The sequence below is a fragment of the Leguminivora glycinivorella genome, chromosome Z, assembly GCF_023078275.1.
Source record: "Leguminivora glycinivorella isolate SPB_JAAS2020 chromosome Z, LegGlyc_1.1, whole genome shotgun sequence".
Lineage (NCBI taxonomy): Eukaryota > Metazoa > Arthropoda > Insecta > Lepidoptera > Tortricidae > Leguminivora > Leguminivora glycinivorella.
This window is the reverse complement of record NC_062998.1, coordinates 35585168-35603155: the sequence shown is the minus strand read 5'-3', so window position 1 is coordinate 35603155 and position 17988 is coordinate 35585168. Positions and strand designations below refer to the sequence as shown.

At 39.1% G+C, this 17988-nt stretch overlaps 1 protein-coding gene across 4 annotated transcripts in view; it reads right to left on the bottom strand.

The window, feature by feature from the left end:
* Window positions 1-17988, bottom strand: part of LOC125240683 (period circadian protein) — a 57121-nt gene that overhangs the window by 8067 nt on the left and 31066 nt on the right. For all 4 annotated transcript variants that reach the window (XM_048148693.1, XM_048148694.1, XM_048148695.1 and 1 more), the window contains exons 10-23: window positions 17651-17879; window positions 16114-16225; window positions 15648-15761; window positions 14936-15085; window positions 14339-14457; window positions 13869-13958; window positions 12329-12475; window positions 8350-8524; window positions 7855-7999; window positions 7119-7217; window positions 6477-6593; window positions 5225-5382; window positions 3700-3855; window positions 1561-1743 (exon numbers count right to left, since the gene is read on the bottom strand). In XM_048148693.1, the coding sequence (XP_048004650.1) occupies window positions 1561-1743; window positions 3700-3855; window positions 5225-5382; window positions 6477-6593; window positions 7119-7217; window positions 7855-7999; window positions 8350-8524; window positions 12329-12475; window positions 13869-13958; window positions 14339-14457; window positions 14936-15085; window positions 15648-15761; window positions 16114-16225; window positions 17651-17879 (1994 nt within the window). The remainder of the gene's footprint in view (window positions 1-1560; window positions 1744-3699; window positions 3856-5224; window positions 5383-6476; window positions 6594-7118; window positions 7218-7854; window positions 8000-8349; window positions 8525-12328; window positions 12476-13868; window positions 13959-14338; window positions 14458-14935; window positions 15086-15647; window positions 15762-16113; window positions 16226-17650; window positions 17880-17988) is intronic.

Here is a 17988-nt window from a genome sequence, read left to right as displayed (position 1 = left end):
ACTGAATGAAGCGCCAACGTGTAAACGCAGTTGGCCATTGGCGCCAAGATCCTTTGATGTGTGGACAAAAAACCGACACCAATCGGTTGGCCGGCAAGCGCAAGCGCCAACTGCCAACTTACGGCCAAGTAGCCCTCTACACGCTTGGCCAAGGGGGTTGGTGGAACCGTTGGCCATATGTGTACAGCGGCCATAAAGGTAGGTTATCTGCTTATAAATTTAAAAATGGAACACTTGGAAATTCTTAGGATTCCTTTTTTAATTATTTTTTTTCTAAATAATTTTGGCGGGAATTTTCCGCAACAATGGAGCTTACTCGACGTGATTTTCGTGTTATGATATATTATGACTTTAAAAAAGGTTTAACACCTCAAGAGTGTTTTGAACTTTTAGTCTCGACTTTTGGAGAGTCTGCGTGTTCACGTGCAACTGTTTTCAATTGGTTTGCTGAATTTAAAAGAGGACGGGAGAGCTTTGAAGATGAGGCGAAGACCGGACGGCCGCCAACCGCAGTCACTGAAGAAAATGTAAAGACTGTGGAAAAAAATATTCGTGCGAACCGACGAATTACATATGTAGAGCTCGAGCGTGAACTGGGCATTGGATCAGCAGCATTGCAAACTATAATTCATAGTAAACTGTCTCTTCATAAGCGTTGTTCAAGATGGGTGCCGCACAAGCTCACCGATTTACAGAAAGACCGTCGCGTGGATTGGTGCAAATTTATGATAGATAAATTCGACGCAGGCGAGAACAAAAACGTATATGATATACTTACTGGTGACGAAACATGGCTATATAACTACGATCCCGAAACAAAGCGACAGTCCACAGTATGGTGTTTTGAAGATGAGCCGACGCCAACAAAATGTCGCCGAACCCGAAGCACACAAAAACAAATGGTTGCCTCATTTTTCTGCAAGACGGGACATATTGCTACAATAGTGCTAGAAGATCAAAAGACAGTTAATTCAGAATGGTATGTGACAGTTTGTGCCCCAAGAGTACTGTCAGCTTGGTGTGACAAGCGGCCGAAGTCAGGAACCCGGCACCTGCTCTGGCACCACGACAACGCTGCCCCGCACACTTCCGCTAGAACACTTGACTATTTCAGCTCAAAAAACGTGACTATTCTGCCCCACCCCCCATATTCCCCTGACCTAGCCCCCTGTGATTTTTATCTTTTTCCTAAAATTAAAGAAAAATTAAAAGGAAGGCGATTTGAGAACAAAGAAGATGCGTTGGCTGCGTATAATTACGAAATTTCTGAGGTGTCTAAAGAAGAGTGGTCATCGGTATTTTCTAAGTGGTTTAGACGGATGAAAACGTGTATACGTGTTCACGGTGAATACTTCGAAAAAATAGATAGCTGTAATAAAGAATAAAGTATGTAAATTTTGAGTATCTAATTTCTTTTGGCATGACCCTCGTATATGTAATTTGAGACATTTTACCACTAATCCGTTTTAACATTGCGACATTATAAGAACATGGTACATATTATAAGATTTGGTTGTAACGAACCGTAATCCTCTAGAGACGTATTAAATAAACACTTACACTGTTGGCATTGTTCTGTTTGTTCTTGGCGTCGCCGCTGTCCTCCGCGCTACCAGACTCGGTCTTGAAGAAGGAGGAATAGAAGGAGGAGTAGTTGGACTCTCCGTCCGTGCGGTCGACCGCTTCCTCGCTCTTCATCTTGCTGTCTCGCGACGCTGACGACTCTGGGACGGCTTCGTTACTCTGAGGGACGGCATATTGAAACAAATAAATCAATATTATAGGACATTCTTACACAGATTGACTAAGTCCCGCGGTAAGCTTAATAAGGCTTGCGTTGTGGGTACTCAGACAACGATATATATTATCCATACTATTATTATAAATGGGAAAGGGTGTGTGTCTGTTTGTCCGTCTTTCACGGCAAAACGGAGCGACGAATTGTCGTGATTTTTTAAGTGGAGATACTTGAAGGGTTGGAGAGTGACATAGGCTACTTTTTGTCTCTTTCTAACGCGAGCGAAGCCGCGGGCAAAAGCTAGTATAATATACAAATACTTATATAGAAAACATCCATGACTCAGGAACAAATATCTGTGCTCATCACACAAATAAATGCCCTTTCCGGGATATGTTATTAATCGTTTACATGCATAAATCAAGCCTTACACTGGCACGAGGCACGAGGGTGCTCTTTTAGGCAATCCGTTGAGCATCGTGATAGAATATTTATTATTGAACTCATGATACTCCGCTATAACGGTAGAGAGGGTAACGCCGCAGGGGAATTCAGTGGGTAAGAGTATTCTCCTCCCCTCTCTCTAGCTAGCAGAGAGGATTACAGGAGGGGGCGAGTCCCACATATCACCCCATTCTCAACGGTCTACCGCAGCTCAGGGGTGAGATGCGCAGGCTTGTAGACCTGTCGCCATGGTTACAGTAACCATGGACCTTTAATAGGCACTGAGCTCCCACTTTTTTGCCACTTTTTGCAATCAATCAATCAATCAATCAATCAAAATATTCTTTATTCAAATAGGCTTACAATAAGCACTTTTAAATTGTCAACAGTGTACAATATTCATCTTATTCTAAATATCAGAGCAATTTATTGGTGCAATAAACAATATTGTTTTAAAACTACATTGATTTAATAAAATGATATCAATCTAAATTGTATAAAAAAATACTAGTATAAAAACTTCTAGAATAAATTCTAAATGTCAAAAAAATTGTGTAAAAATACATTGAATTATCAATATCATCATTAATAAGCTATATAATTAATGGTTTTCAGCAATACTTGTATCCCACAGTGTTTCATCAGTGTTGCCACACAATTTAACCTTATCACCGGTCCAGAAAGGCGTTCGTGTCAGTCTGGCAAGTGTGTCCACACGAGAGGGTCAAAGTTGGGGCTGGTGTCCCTCTCGCACGTGTGACCAGTGTTAAAGAGACCACTATAGTGGTAGTATTTTTACCTGTATGATAACTAAGTTTATAAACCTCTTAAAATATTTTTGTATTATATCGAGGGAAGGGTATTAATACCTTGTAACGAATAGGTAGTCATTATTCTGAAGCCATTAAACCAAAGATTTGCATAATTAAATAAAACCTTCAATTGGATATTAGTAGATTTGGTAGTAACTTTGAATATTGACTGGTATCCCCAAATTATGACAGTTATGACGTCATTCAAATGATTTTGACAGTGGCAATAAGTGCGAGAGGGACACCAGCCCCAACTTTACCTTCTCATGTGGACACACTTTTTGGCCAATCAACTCCATCAAGGTTATCTATACACCGTGTTTTTTTTTGTTTTCCGTTAAATTCGACACGTAGCTCATTATCAGGTACCTGTATATCACTTTTAGTTCAATTCTCAAAAAAAAAACCTCATTTTCATACATAATAAATGAATTTAGCGTGAGAGACCCTTAAGAATTAAGAATAACATTCAAGTTAGTGTCAAGTGATTGACGGCACATGTCAAAAGAAATAACATTAGGAATTGGTAAAGGCTGTCACACACGTGTTCAGTAATTATCTTTATTTTTTTAATAACTCGATAACCGTAAGAGTTAAGACGCTAGTTTCTTAGAGAAATTAATTGTGTTTGATCTAAAGAACCTTCACTTAAAGTTAACGGAATTCAATAAAAACAGGGTGTATATGTATGAGAGTAACACATACCCTGTTGAGCGCGTTAGTGGCGGAGCAGATGCTGGTGTTGATGCTGCGGGACGAGGCTGGCGGCGACGGCGCGGTGGCGGCGGCGCGCTTCTCCTCGCGCCACGCCGCCAGCTGAGACTTGCCCAGCGGCTTCAGCGGCAGACCGGGCTTACAGGCCTGCCGATACGTGACAATTCATCACTTATGCATAGAAAGAATCATAACAAGTATTACTGGCCGAGCCTTGAAAATGTGACAGTGCTTTTTGTGACTATGGGAGGAAGGAGTTCATCTGTAGTTTTTCCTTATAACTAAATTACAACGCATGTTAAAATAATAGACATACTGACTATACACGAAAAATAATATATTATACCTTTAAACGAGCAATTCTTGTATATTTATTTATTTATATATATATGTTATGTATACACGAATTTTCGAGTTTTCATGCGTTTTTATTTCACGTTAGTAAACACAAAATATGTTCGTTAATTTCGCCGACCACGCATCGTAAGAGGTCGGTCTAATGTTCGCATAGCACGTCAATAGAGTCAGGACGATTTCTAATCCGGCCAGAAATAAAGTTTTGGTGGCTTTTTTTTATTTATAAGAGTTTTTGGGTTCCGTAGTCAACTAGGAACTTCTTTATAGTTTTCGCCATGTTTGTCTGTCCGTCCGTCCGTCCGTCCGTCCGTCTCGCTTGGATAATCTTAGTAACTGTTAGCACTATTTTTGTAAGCTGAAATTTGGTTGTTCACCAATATGTATATCAATCACGCCAACAAATTGCAAAAATATAAATATGGAAAAAATGTTTTATTCTACAAAGTATGGCTTGCAACTGTCATGTCGATGTGGGGATGAATTTTTTTTGAATCCAATCTTAACGTGTTGCGTATATTGTAATACCGTATTTTAAACTAGAATAGGCATTTGCGTAAAGGCATCGTTTTTAGGTCGATATTTTAATATTTTCGGGCGTTCTAAATAATCGCTCCTAAAGGAAAAATTACAAATCTAGTGCGGCTCCTCTCGCCATTGGGCTATGTGTGCGCCCACGCAATGACGATTTTGGCGCCCCCTTACCATTCGGCGCCTAGAGCGGCCGCTCCACTCGCTCTACCCTTAATCCGGCCCTGTCTGTAGTTTTTGCACGCATGTTAAAATGATGACTGACTATACACGAAAAATAATATATTATACCTTTAAACGAGCAATTCTTGTATATTTATTTATTTATATATATATATATGTTATGTATACACGAATTTTCGAGTTTTCATGCGTTTTTATTTCACGTTAGTAAACACAAAATATGTTCGTTAATTTCGCCGACCACGCATCGGCTGGGCGTAGCTCAGTCGTAAGAGGTCGGTCTAATGTTCGCAAGCACATCGTAGGTGTCAGGGTTTCGAATCCCGGCCAGAAATAAAGTTTTTTTTTTTCTAAAGACGTGACATAATAAAATAGAACCGAGCGAAGCTCGGTCTCCCAGATATTTAAGTTCTAAAACAACATTGTATAAGTGCTAAATAAAGCCTACCTCTTCATAGTTCCGTGTCGCTAGCGTCAGGTTGTGCTGTGGGTTGGAAAACTGGTTCCGTATCACGTTTTGCTGCACCGCAAAAGGCGCTTGATGGTTGATCGGCGACATCACGATCGGAGACCCGAACACAGCTTGTCCGTACATCATGTATTGCACTATAAGAGAGATTAAAAGAACTGTATGATTAGTAGAAAAAGACAGCAAAACCTTTACCTACACCAGTTGATTTTCCAAAGAAAATTATAACAACACGCTTCTTTCTGTCCACCTCAGCGATACAAAATTAAACAACATCTCATGCACTAAAAAATAGTCGGCTATTTCAACTTTCATAAAGTCAACCTCTAAGGTATGTCAGGCAAAGACAGTACCTACTGACATGTTGGTTGAGTTTCAATACGGTGATTTTATAAGTACAGTCAACCAATTGGAACCCTAGGCCACTCTACAATCATTTCAAAATGACAAGCAGTAAGAGATTTCTTACAGTCTCGTTTTCAACGTCACTATGACATAGTTCTACAGTGGCCTAGGGTTCCAATTGGTTGACTGTACTTATAAAATCACCGCACGACAGACTTTTGAGGTTATAATGAACAACTTATCATGAGACCAATATATTGTGCAACAAGGGAGGTAAGGGGGATTTTGTCGACGAGTGTTAATAACTCGCGACAGCCGCAGGCTGGAGAGAGTTATAGACACGAGTTTACAAAATCCTTACCTCCTGAGTTACACACAATATTTTTCATCACATTTGAGAGGAAAACACAGAAAAAAAACATAAGGCAAAACCTTCAATGAATGGCGGTGTTGTACTGCCCGTTGCTATGGCAACGCGATCAAGCGCAAATCGAGATGGCCGTCACAATTTCTTGCCAGATTGCAAATTATAACGATTTATCTACGTGAAATTTACAAAATAAATGTAAAATACACTGAAATAAAACATAAATAAAAAAAAATGCATTTTTCATACCGTAAAATATTTTTTTATAGTTTAATAGTCAAATTATAGTTGTGCAAAAAAATTCCTTGGCTGACTGAAACATCCTTTGCCTGAGGTATTGTACCGATTGTATTCATTTTTAAAACTAAATCCATTACTCCCTTGGGAATAAAATAGTACATTATTCTTCAGTACACGTAGACTCAATGAGACCTTTAAACAGCAAATGTGATGAAAAATTGATTGTTTCATATATTTCGACTAACGTGTTGCCGCTCATTTCTACGGAAGAGTACTCACCAGCCGGCGCTTGGAATTGCATTTGTGAACTCGTCTTGGTAGGGTCATGCGCGCTCATTGCCGACGTACACGGCATCGTAGAGGGGGTCGTTGGTAGATAGTACATGGGCATGAAACCTGTAAGAATACAAATGTTCTACACTCCAATCTTGACACTGACAAAGAGGATCGAGTATATCTTAGGGAGTAACTGTCAAAGTAAAATGTGTATCGCAGTTTGCACAGACTGCCATCTCTTGACACAGGATTAAGACTTTTGAAGCTCAGTTTTGACAATTTGAACCAATTTGGCACCATCTAGCCGAGAGTAAACCAAAGATGTAGCGCCATCTAGTCGACCGTACATTATTCTTGATGGTTCCGAGATACGTTTTTTTCTTAGACTTTATCTGTCTATATGGAGTTATAAATACGACGCAACGGAGCCACCCTGTTACGTCGTCGCTTATAGCAATTCTTGGAATCGTATTTATCCGTTCTTAGCATCGTTGGACAAAATCAAAACTCATACACAAGTTTTTGAACTTTTTTTACATGTGTGTTGGCCAACATTCCACGTAAAATCTATTTTGCGTCATTATTTTTTATACCCTTATACGGATATCAGCTATTTTAAAATGGAAAGATGTGTGTTTATCTTACCTGGCACAGCGGTGATGGGACTGACTAGCGGCATTTGCTGCGGCATGAACGTGTTCATTCCATTCATGAAGTTCTGGGGCCACATGGACGCTGATGTAGCTGCGGAATAAAACAAAATAATATACGTTTTCTAGAGAAAATTAGCACTGAAAATAACAACTCTTCGGCACAAAAGCGGTGACGATTTGTTGAGATTCACAGTACCGCTGCTTTTGACATGTACTCAGCAGTTTAGGAATGAAAACAAGGGAATATATCGGTAGAAACGATCGTCAACCATGTACCGAAAACATATGTATTTGCTGGTATTTGTTAAAAAATGTATGAATATCCAACTGCTTAGTCATTACGTCACAGTCATCGGTCGGTCAGTATAAACCAGAATCATGATAAACAGAATCTACCCTGAAAGTGCGTTACTATGGATGCGGGTTTCGACATGTAAAACCTCAATAAGTAGTTAAGTACTTACAGACGGTAGCGACGATGTGCTGCTTGTGCGTGCTAGCTTCTGCCTCCTGTGGCTTCAAGCGTGCGGCTCACAATAGTAGTATAACAGGCCCCGTAGCCGAATGGCACAAACGCTCACGAAACGAAACGCTCATAGATATCTATCTCTATCGCTCTTGCGTATTGGCGCGACAGAGCCAGACTACTTTTCGCGGCCTTTCGTTTTCGTTTCGCGGTCAGGTCTATATGTGTGGCAGTCTATACATTATGTATTGTGAGAACTCACAGACGGTGGCGACGGAGGCGGAGGGCGGTGCGGGCGCGGAGCTGGACGGCTGCCGCCGGCGCATCTGCCTCGACGAGGCACAGTGCTGCTTGTGCGTGCTGGCTTCTGCCTCTTGGGGCTTCGAGGCGCGCTTCAGGCCATGCGGCTGTCAAGGTTTGGGTTAGATTAGTATAAATGCTAAAGGACATAAGAAGATATTACATATTCAATACTGAAAATCGTGCAAACGTGCAAAAGGAAAAAAAAAACATAGTTCGAAATAATTAAACCAAAGATTATATAGTTTGAGGACTGTCTTTCAAACAAAAAACGTAGGTATTGAAATTCATACAAAAATAAGCCCTTGGTCAAATCCCATTGAAAACATCTATTTGACAGCGTCTACCTCCTAGTCAAACAAGTGTGTGTCCCCGGCAGCGATTGAGTATATCCTAAGCTTACAGGAAGTCCTAGCCCAGGATCCATAGGCGTGTATTATGTACACCTTGCACTGACCTGGTCTGCCACGACCGAATTCACCGTGGTTGGTACAAACGACGCGTTGCACCGAACGAGGTGGTCCCTTTTCTTTTGCTTGCTCTCGTTGCTCAACTTTTCCCGCTCCTCTTTATTAGCTGGTCGACTTTCGCGATGTGTCTTCACAAATTTCTTTTCCATTTCGTTATTGTGCCTGTGCAACAAATAAATAATCGATAACATGTGCGCTTCTCAATTATTATTTATCTTAATTTTGAAAGACAGATTATTATTATTACAGGGGCAACTGAACGAGATTAAGACGATACAAGAGGGGACAATTTTCCATACAAACGCTCTCGACTATTTCCTCCCCGGTTTTTGAAGATAGAGCAATGATTTTTTCAACACAGATTATTATTATTTTTATCTGTGTCGGAACGTTTTTATTTTTTTGATATTCTTATTTTTAAAGACGTTAGAGCCCATCAAAAATTTCCAAAAACGCCTTTGTTGATTATGGCGCATAAAACGGTGTGGTATTCAAAATTGGTAACAATTAGCCAAAAGAACTAAACGGTCCGACACAGATTATTTCATTGCTATTCAGATTCTCAAATTTCGTTACGATTGATTAAGTTTTGAAGGAGGAAACAGTCAAGAGCGGAAGCTCGATTTTAAAGATTTTTTCGCAATATCTTTTAACTGAGTTGTTCTGAATGTAGAATTTTTTTCGATAAATCTAGTTAAAAACTGTATTATATTTAACTGAAATTCCCAAATTGAAAGGAGGGCTCCTTTCCATTTTAGCATTTTCGCTCCTGTAGCATCTTAACACTTTCACTACCAGACAAGAAATGGCGCACTACGTCAGAAACCGACGTAAATACGTGGGTGCGTCCCACGAGATATAACTGTAATATATATAATTTCATGTTACTAACATTCAGCAGCAATAATGAATGTTAGATATAACTCCAACATCAATACTTTTGTAAGAAATAACGCTGAATTGCAATAATATTAGTTTTACATAACGTTTTTTAGGGTTCCGTAGTCAACTAGGAACCCTTATAGTTTCGCCATGTCTGTCTGTCCGTCCGTCCGTCCGTCCGTCCGTCCGTCCGTCCGTCCGCGGATAATCTCAGTAACCGTAAGCACTAGAAAGCTGAAATTTGGTACCAATATGTATATCAATCACGCCAACAAAGTGCAAAAATAAAAAATGGAAAAAAATGTTTTATTAGGGTACCCCCCCTACATGTAAAGTGGGGGCTGATATTTTTTTTTATTCCAACCCCAACGTGTGATATATTGTTGGATAGGTATTTAAAAATGAATAAGGGTTTACTCAGATCGTTTTTTGATATTATTAATATTTTCGGAAATAATCGCTCCTAAAGGAAAAAAAAGTGCGTCCCCCCCTCTAACTTTTGAACCATATGTTTAAAAAATATGAAAAAAATCACAAAAGTAGAACTTTATAAAGACTTTCTAGGAAAATTGTTTTGAACTTGATAGGTTCAGTAGTTTTTGAGAAAAATACGGAAAACTACGGAACCCTACACTGAGCGTGGCCCGACACACTCTTGGCCGGTTTTTTAATATAACGTTTACATTACTTAATTTCAATTTATATACCATACACTACGTATACCGTTCACCATGCATAACATTTCTTAATATAACGTTTACATTAGCTAATTTCAGTTTATATACCATACACTAAGTATACCGTCCACCATAAATAATAACAGTTTATATACCATACCGTTCTCCATATATAACATTTAACTATTGCTAAGAAAGTAGGTTTAGGCACAGAATATATAATAGTACAAGTACAGAAGGCTCACTGCTTTGATGTTTACGAAATGCCGCCTTTTTAAATACCTACAAAATTCTTACAAAGAAACGAGCCGCACGTGCGCGGCGTCCGGCGATAGGGTTACCTATGGATTAAAACGAATTAATACTCACATAAAATGTTATACTTATACTATTATATTCAAGTCTTGGGTACTTTATAAGTATATATACTGTATTTATATATTTTTGTTCAAGTTCCAACATTACAAGCCTTATTGAAGTTTTTCGTGGGACTTAATTAGTAGTAGATCTGTGTAAGAATGTCCTATGGTATTTATTTTATTCATGATGTCTATTTAACTAAGTATTATTAGCCATTCGACACGCGGACATCGCATATGAACCTTAAAAAAACTCGCGACGTAAAGTAACAATAGAAAGTGCGAACGTGCATTCCGTGAGAACGCGCGCCACCCCTGAGTAGGCCGCGAACTCGCGGCCGCCAGGATGTACTTGTAGCGCGGCGATAGAATCGCGGAGTGAGCCGCCCCTGGTTTAGGTTAGGTTAGAACTGTGACCCCCACACAAAACTGTTGCTAAGAAAGTAGGTTTAGGTTAGGTTAGAACTGCGACCCCCACACAAAACTGTTGCTAAGAAAGTAGGTTTAGGTAAGGTTAGAACTGCGACCCCCATACAAAACTGTTTCTAAGAAAGTAGGTTTAGGTTAGGTTAGAACTGCGACTCCCACACAAAACTGTTGCTAAGAAAGTAGGTTTAGGTTAGGTTAGAACTGCGACCCCCACACAAAACTGTTGCTAAGAAAGTAGGTTTAGGTTAGGTTAGAACTGCGACCCTCACACAAAACTGTTGCTAAGAAAGTAGGTTTAGGTAAGGTTAGAACTGCGACCCCCACACAACACTGTTGCTAAGAAAGTAGGTTTAGGTTAGGTTAGAACTGCGACCCCCACACAAAACTGTAGCTAATAAAGTAGGTTTAGGTTAGGTTAGAACTGCGACCCCAACACAAAACTGTTGCTAACAAAGTAGGTTTTGGTTAGGTTAGAACTGCGACCCCCATACAAAACTGTTGCTGAGAAAGTAGGTTTAGGTTAGGTTAGAAATGCGACCCCCACACAAAACTCTTGCTAAGAAAGTAGGTTTAGGTTAGGTTAGAACTGTGACCCCCACACAAAATTGTTGCTAAGAAAGTAGGTTTAGGTTAGGTTAGATCTGCGACCCCCCCACAAAACTGTTGCTAAGAAAGTGGGTTAGGTTATGTTATTATGCATTTCAAATCTTAGACACAGACTGAACATTTCTTATGTTAGCCTTTTGATGTTAGATTAATTGAAAAACCATACATATATTTAGTATGTTTCAGTCATTGAAAAATATATGTTATTAATATTAGATATCCTAAACGTTATAAACATAGATCTTAGATATTAACAACATTACACCTTTTGATGTTAGAATAATTGATTAATATATGATATAAATATTAGGTATCCCGAACGTTATATACATTAATCTTTATATACAATGATATTATAGAGAATAAACATTATTCACTTCGAAATTAGATGATTTGCTATTATCGATTCTGAGCATTATGTCCAGTGAACGTTATGCTGAACAAGCTTATACAAAGTGAGCGTATATGTTATAAGTAATATACAATACGTTCTTATATCTCGTATTACTTACCCACGTACGTACGTACGTATTCTACAACCCGTGCAGCGGGTTCTCCATCTGAGCACGTTCACAAGTGCCCTCCAGGCGAGTTCTTGGTTGCGAAAGTGTTAAGTCCCATTCATTAATGTTAAGTATTAGCAAAGAGGATCGAGTATTATAGAGAGTTACTCTCAAAGTAAAATGTGTAATCACAATGCGTAGACTGCCATCTCTCGACACAGGCTTAAAACTTTTGAACCTCAATTTTGACAATTTGGCCCATATTCTTAGCTTGATATGTGTTAAAATGTCAAATATTAATATTAGCACCATCTAGCCGAGCGTCTCCCAAAGGTGTAACGCCATCTAGGCCACCGTACCTTTTTCTTGATGGTTGTGAGGTACGTTTTTTTCTTAGACTTTATCTGTCTATACGGAGTTACATATGTCTTTGGTATTAGAATAGAATAGAAATATTTTTATTCGTAAGCACTTAACAACAATTACTACTACTACTACTGTATTAGTTACTTGTTCAAGATGGACTCGGTGAGTCTTATGGGCTGGTACTCGTGGGGCAGCGCCACGGGGCTGTCCTCGTAGGTGAGGCACGCTGACTCAACCGATGTTATGTCCACTGAGTCCGCGGAGTACTGGGCCATGGGCGACATACATTCCCTGTAGGCAACACATTTACATATAGGACGTAACAAGACCTAGGTACATGTTACTACGTCGAGTACAGTCGCGTTCAGTGCAGTACAGTCGCGTGGAGTCGAGTTCAGCGCCAGAAGGCGAAAAAAGTAGATAGTACAAACAAAATGCGTCATCCCTGCGCCAATGACCTTCGATTTGAATCCATTGATATTATGATAGCTTCTTAAGCCTATCTATCATATTAACAGCACCGACTCCAAACAAAATTGTACCTCATAATTAGTTCACACTCATTGTTTCTTTGATATTTGCCATCAAAAATGGACAATTTTAGGGTTAAATTTTAGGGTTAAAAACTGGTTTTTTGGTCATAACTTTTGTTTTAATTACTTTAAAAATAAAATTTCTCTTGCATTTCGTCACTACTTTTAAAAAAACTTGTATCTTCGTCTGACAATGAAAAGAAAAATGTAGTAAGTATGTATGGAATGCAAATAGACTTACTGCGTTTTAACTTTGAGGAACAGCGTGAGATACGAGATTTTTTAAAAGTAGTGACGATTTTTAGAAAAGTCAAAGGTAAAGCCAAACGTGTCGATTTCATGCATGTAACACTCTTCACTAAAATCAAATTTCGATAATAGAGTTTTTTTAGACTATGTTTTAATTATGGCTCTTACGAATAGAGTGCAAATTTAGAAGTTTCAACTCAAAACTTGTCAAACATCGATGGAAAACGTGTAGATTTACAGCTCGAACGTAACACTACAGCTTCAACAAGTACCTAATCGATGGCAAAAAGGCATTTTTAGTGGCACCATCTAATTTTTGCACGTTCTTAGGCGGTCGCGATATTTTTATTCGTGTAACTGTAACTGAACTTGAATGTACTGGACCATATGCAACATACAGGTAACAGATTTACATACATGTAGGACGAGATAACAATATAATAAATAACAGCTAAATTAATTAATAGGGATGACTACATAAAAATATGGCATTCTGTTTAGTCCGTCAGTTAGATCGTCCAAAAATACTGAACACATATTTTTCGCTTTTTCTAATTAATGAAAAAAAAAACAAAGATAAGAGCATCAAAGTTCCGAAGTGGGGGCTTGTGACGTCACTTCTAAGTAAAAATTGTACCTATCGTCACGCACTGTACGAGTTTTCGTTTACGAGAAAAAAGAAAAAATACGTGTCTAAAATTCTTTGATAATCTAACTGACAGACTAATTAGTTTTTTTTTTTGTCGTCTCGCCTATGCTTGGTTGACTTTGTACGCAAAATGGCCACTAAACCCACAGTAATAATAAAAGGGTATTTTTCTGCAGTTAAAAAGAGAGAGAAGAGGAGCTCCTAGTTTTTTATGACGCAAAAAAGGACCTTAACTCGTGAAAGAGAAACTTACCCACTGTACTGTCCTTTAATTGGTACTAAAGTTCCTTCTGTAACTGTTACTCCGTCTTCGTCGAAACCATCCTGATGGCTGTCAAAATACCTGTCAAATTAAAAAAAGTAATACAAAAACTGGCCACATAGTCACCTATTAATGTCTAATTTCATACACACATGAATATCGTCACTACTTTGAAAAAAATCTAGTATCTCACTATCTCACACTGCTCCTCAAAGTTAAAACGCAGTAAGTCTATATGCATTGCATACATACTTATTACATTTTTCTTTTCATTGACAGAAGAAGATACAAGTTTTTTTCAAAGAAGTGACGATATTTCCATTCATAAAATACAGATACGTCGCTCATTGACAACGCACGATAGTAGCAGATTTTTAGTTTTTCACACATTTCAACATAGGTACTTTATACCATATTGTTTGATGCTGATTATGCAAACATACCTCAATATAAGTTCTTACCGTTTCAAGTTGATGTTATAATTCAACTTGTTGTAACTCAAAGGCGTCCCCGTGCTGGACTTGCTGTCATTGTAGTCGTGGTGCGGCGATATTCCCCCTAACATTACCGAATCCCGTTCCTAAAACAATACAGTGAAACCAGTGCCGTTATGCTACACTACTAATCCATACATGGATGCCTTATTATACAACATTTTTACACAGATTGCCTGTCCCGCGGTAAGCTCAAGAAGCCTCGTATTGTCGGTACATAGAAAACATCCATGACTCAGGAACAAAGACCTGTGCTCATCGCACAAATAAATGCCCTTACCGGGATTCGAACCCAGGACCGCGGCTTAGCAGGCAGGGTCGCTACCTGGCAGACCGGTCGACAAAAGTATGGTATATTATATAAGCAACAATATCATCATCATTCACTTGCCATTTTCCCATTATTTGGGGTTGGCGCAGATCTTCCTCAGATTCTTAATACCTTTCACTCTCATATCATTCTTCAGTCCATTCTTTCTTAGGCCTTCCACTACCGTTGTATCAATGTAATATTATGCAAAGCAACAATAAAATATTATGAGTAAATAAGCCACGGGAACTTACAAAGTAGCTGTTATCATTCTCTTGTATTTCTAGGCGCAGTTCGTCCTCCACCTTAGGTTGATTCTCGATGAGGCTTTCCATGAAAGACGCTAGATCCTGGCAGCGTTTCGTCATCTGTTGCTTGACAAGCTCTGCCGGTCTCGTGGGTACCTAAAAGAATACGTTGATTGATTAAAGACAGACTTAGGGCCAGTTGCATCAACCACATTTGACAGACACATCATCGTCACGCAGCAGACGTCTATGGAACTTGCCATACAATAAAATTTTACGAACGCTTTAACGGTGACAGAAATTCAGGTTGATGCAACCGGCCCTTAAACTCACCAAATTAAAAGGAACTATTTTACGGTACTTCAGTCGATCGCTCGCGTTTTAATGTTTCACCTCAAAAACGTTTAAGGTGAGAGTACTAGTGCTCGACACTGAACTAGTATTCGACATGGTCACTTTACGAGTATGTCAATGTCATAAAAGTTTTTGAACAACGCATATTTTTTATATTCAAATTTAAACCTTGTCACTTTGACATAAAGTTCAGTGTCACTAGTTCAGCGTCGAGCACTAGTACTTTCAGCTTACTTAAAGTTTGTCATTTTGATAAAAATAAAACTTTTAACCTTGCATATAAAGTAGGTATTTAATTTTAAAATAAAAATAAAATATTGAAACACGTAAATAATTGGAAGCTTTACCACAACCGGTTATTTACCTCATTTAGAATCCTGACAATACTATCTTTAAGACCTTCTATTTCGACATTATCATCCTCGGAAACCTTTATGGGCGATGGTGGCGCTTCAAAAACATCTGGATTTGCAGGACCCTGGAAACATTACACATTAGTTTTATTAATAATATCTTTTCATGCGTAAATCAGTAATAAATAAATAAATGGACAGGCTTTAAATGATTGCGTATATAATTGTTCCAACAGACATCGACAGTCGACACTGAAAAGCGGTAGATAAATAACGAATATATAGCAGTAGAAACAAATATCTGTATACATCGGCCACACAAATATCCTTACCAGGATTCGAACCCACTAGGCCAGACCGATCGTCAAAGGCCTGTTATTATTATGACGAGATTAAATTTTGTTTTACATCTTGCAACTTATTGCTTGCCATTTAAATAATATATTTAAATATTTACATATATCTATTATTGCATACCTCAGTAACGTAATGTTTTCCTATAACAAACTCAAGTTTACGCGACCACGGGTTTATGAAGGAAGACCACTCCGTTTCCAGCTTCAGGTAGTGCCCGTTCTGGGCTAGCATTCTGAAAAAGAAAAGTTCATATAATAAGGGGATAATACATGAGTTACATGACCTAACATAACGAAGCTGACATTCCTTCTTCCTTTCTCTCTTTACCAATGGAGTGATTGAGTTTAAACAAATTTGCCAAAAACGTGTACGTGACGTTTTCATTAACGCTTTCGCAATTAGGCAAAATGTTGAACAATACCACAGAAACCAATAGAACTCGCTTGACGAGCTCCGATGTACAACGCAGTGCCGCACGCCGAGTGCGCGCTCGGCGGTTACTGGGCGGACGCTCGAGGCTGTGACGGTATACTTACGAAATATTTGTAACAAGTTAGGTTTTACGATTTACGAAAACTTTCATTTCTATTGCTTATACTAGCCATCACACAGTATTAGGTGTTGTAAACACCTGATACTGTGTATGCTATTTAATGTAACCAACTAATACGTTTTTTATATATACAGAGTGGGGTCTGTAACAAAGGCGAAGAATTGAACTGTAGGCTATTCTCCTTATACTGATCAACATTTGTTCAGTGACTTTTAAAAATTATGAAATCTTTAAATTTTTTATTTTTCATACAAAATAAATATTAGCTTCAATGTACGCCATTATTGTTGTCATTGACGTTGTCTGTCACACTTTAGACTTAACAGAATTCGCAATACATTACCTCTTAGAAAAAACTTTCAAGGGTGATAAAAATCAAAATACAAGTTATTTTTAAAAGTCGCCGAACAAATGTTGATCAGTATAAGGAGAATAGCCTAGAGTTCAATTTTTCGCCTTTGTTACAGGCCCCACTCTGTATTTTTACCGCATTAAGTGAAGTAAAAACACACTGCCTGTGTATCTAAGTCAACTGTACCTATTTTTGACCACATACATAGTAACCAAAAGTATTGAAACCTTTTTGTTAGTGTCAGGCCCAGTGGTGACGATGATGCAATGTGTGCCAGGCGGGCTCTTTGGTGTGGCGTGTAGGTTTATAGCTACTGCCAGCCTGGTTGACTTTGTCGGCATCGAAGCGGGTGATGTAAACTTGTAAAGCATATTTTTAGGGTTTTTAGACATCTTGGCAACGTGAAACTCTTGCCAAGTCAAACTATTCTTGTTTTCTAGTAGTATAATTAATAGTCGCTCGACAGCCACGTGACGCACTGGTGAATTTATCCTGCTGGAATGTGTTGAGTAGTATACCTGTAAGGCTTGGAGTGTGGCATCCTCCCCTGCTTTAAGATAGTCTCATGGGCGTGGCGCTCGTCAGGTGAGGCGCTCCAAGTGAGAAAGCTTGATCACGTTTTGTCCTGTCAAGTCTTACGGCATGTACCCGAGGAGCGGGACCGCCTCGTTGTCGATATACTCCACGTTCCCGTTCGCCACGTGACACAAAGGAAATGATCCTACTGTATAGGGGAAGCGGGGATAGTGTACCTGTAAGGCTTGGAGCGCGGGGCCCTCCCCTGCTTGACGATCGTCTCGTAGACGTGGCGCACGTACGGCAGGTCCTCGGGGTGGTACAGCTTGAGCACGTCCTGTCCCGTCACGTCCTGCGGCAGGTACCCGAGGAGCGGGACCGCCTCGTTGTCGATGTACTCCACGTTCCCGTTCGCCACGTGACGCATCACGAATGGCACTGCGTCTTCAATAACCTCGTTGGGAGCTGGAGAACACGATCAACAATAATAAATTAAAATAATACGTGAATTAGTTAACAAACTACCATTACTAATCATTAGGCCACAGAGGCACTTTTATACGTCATAATTATA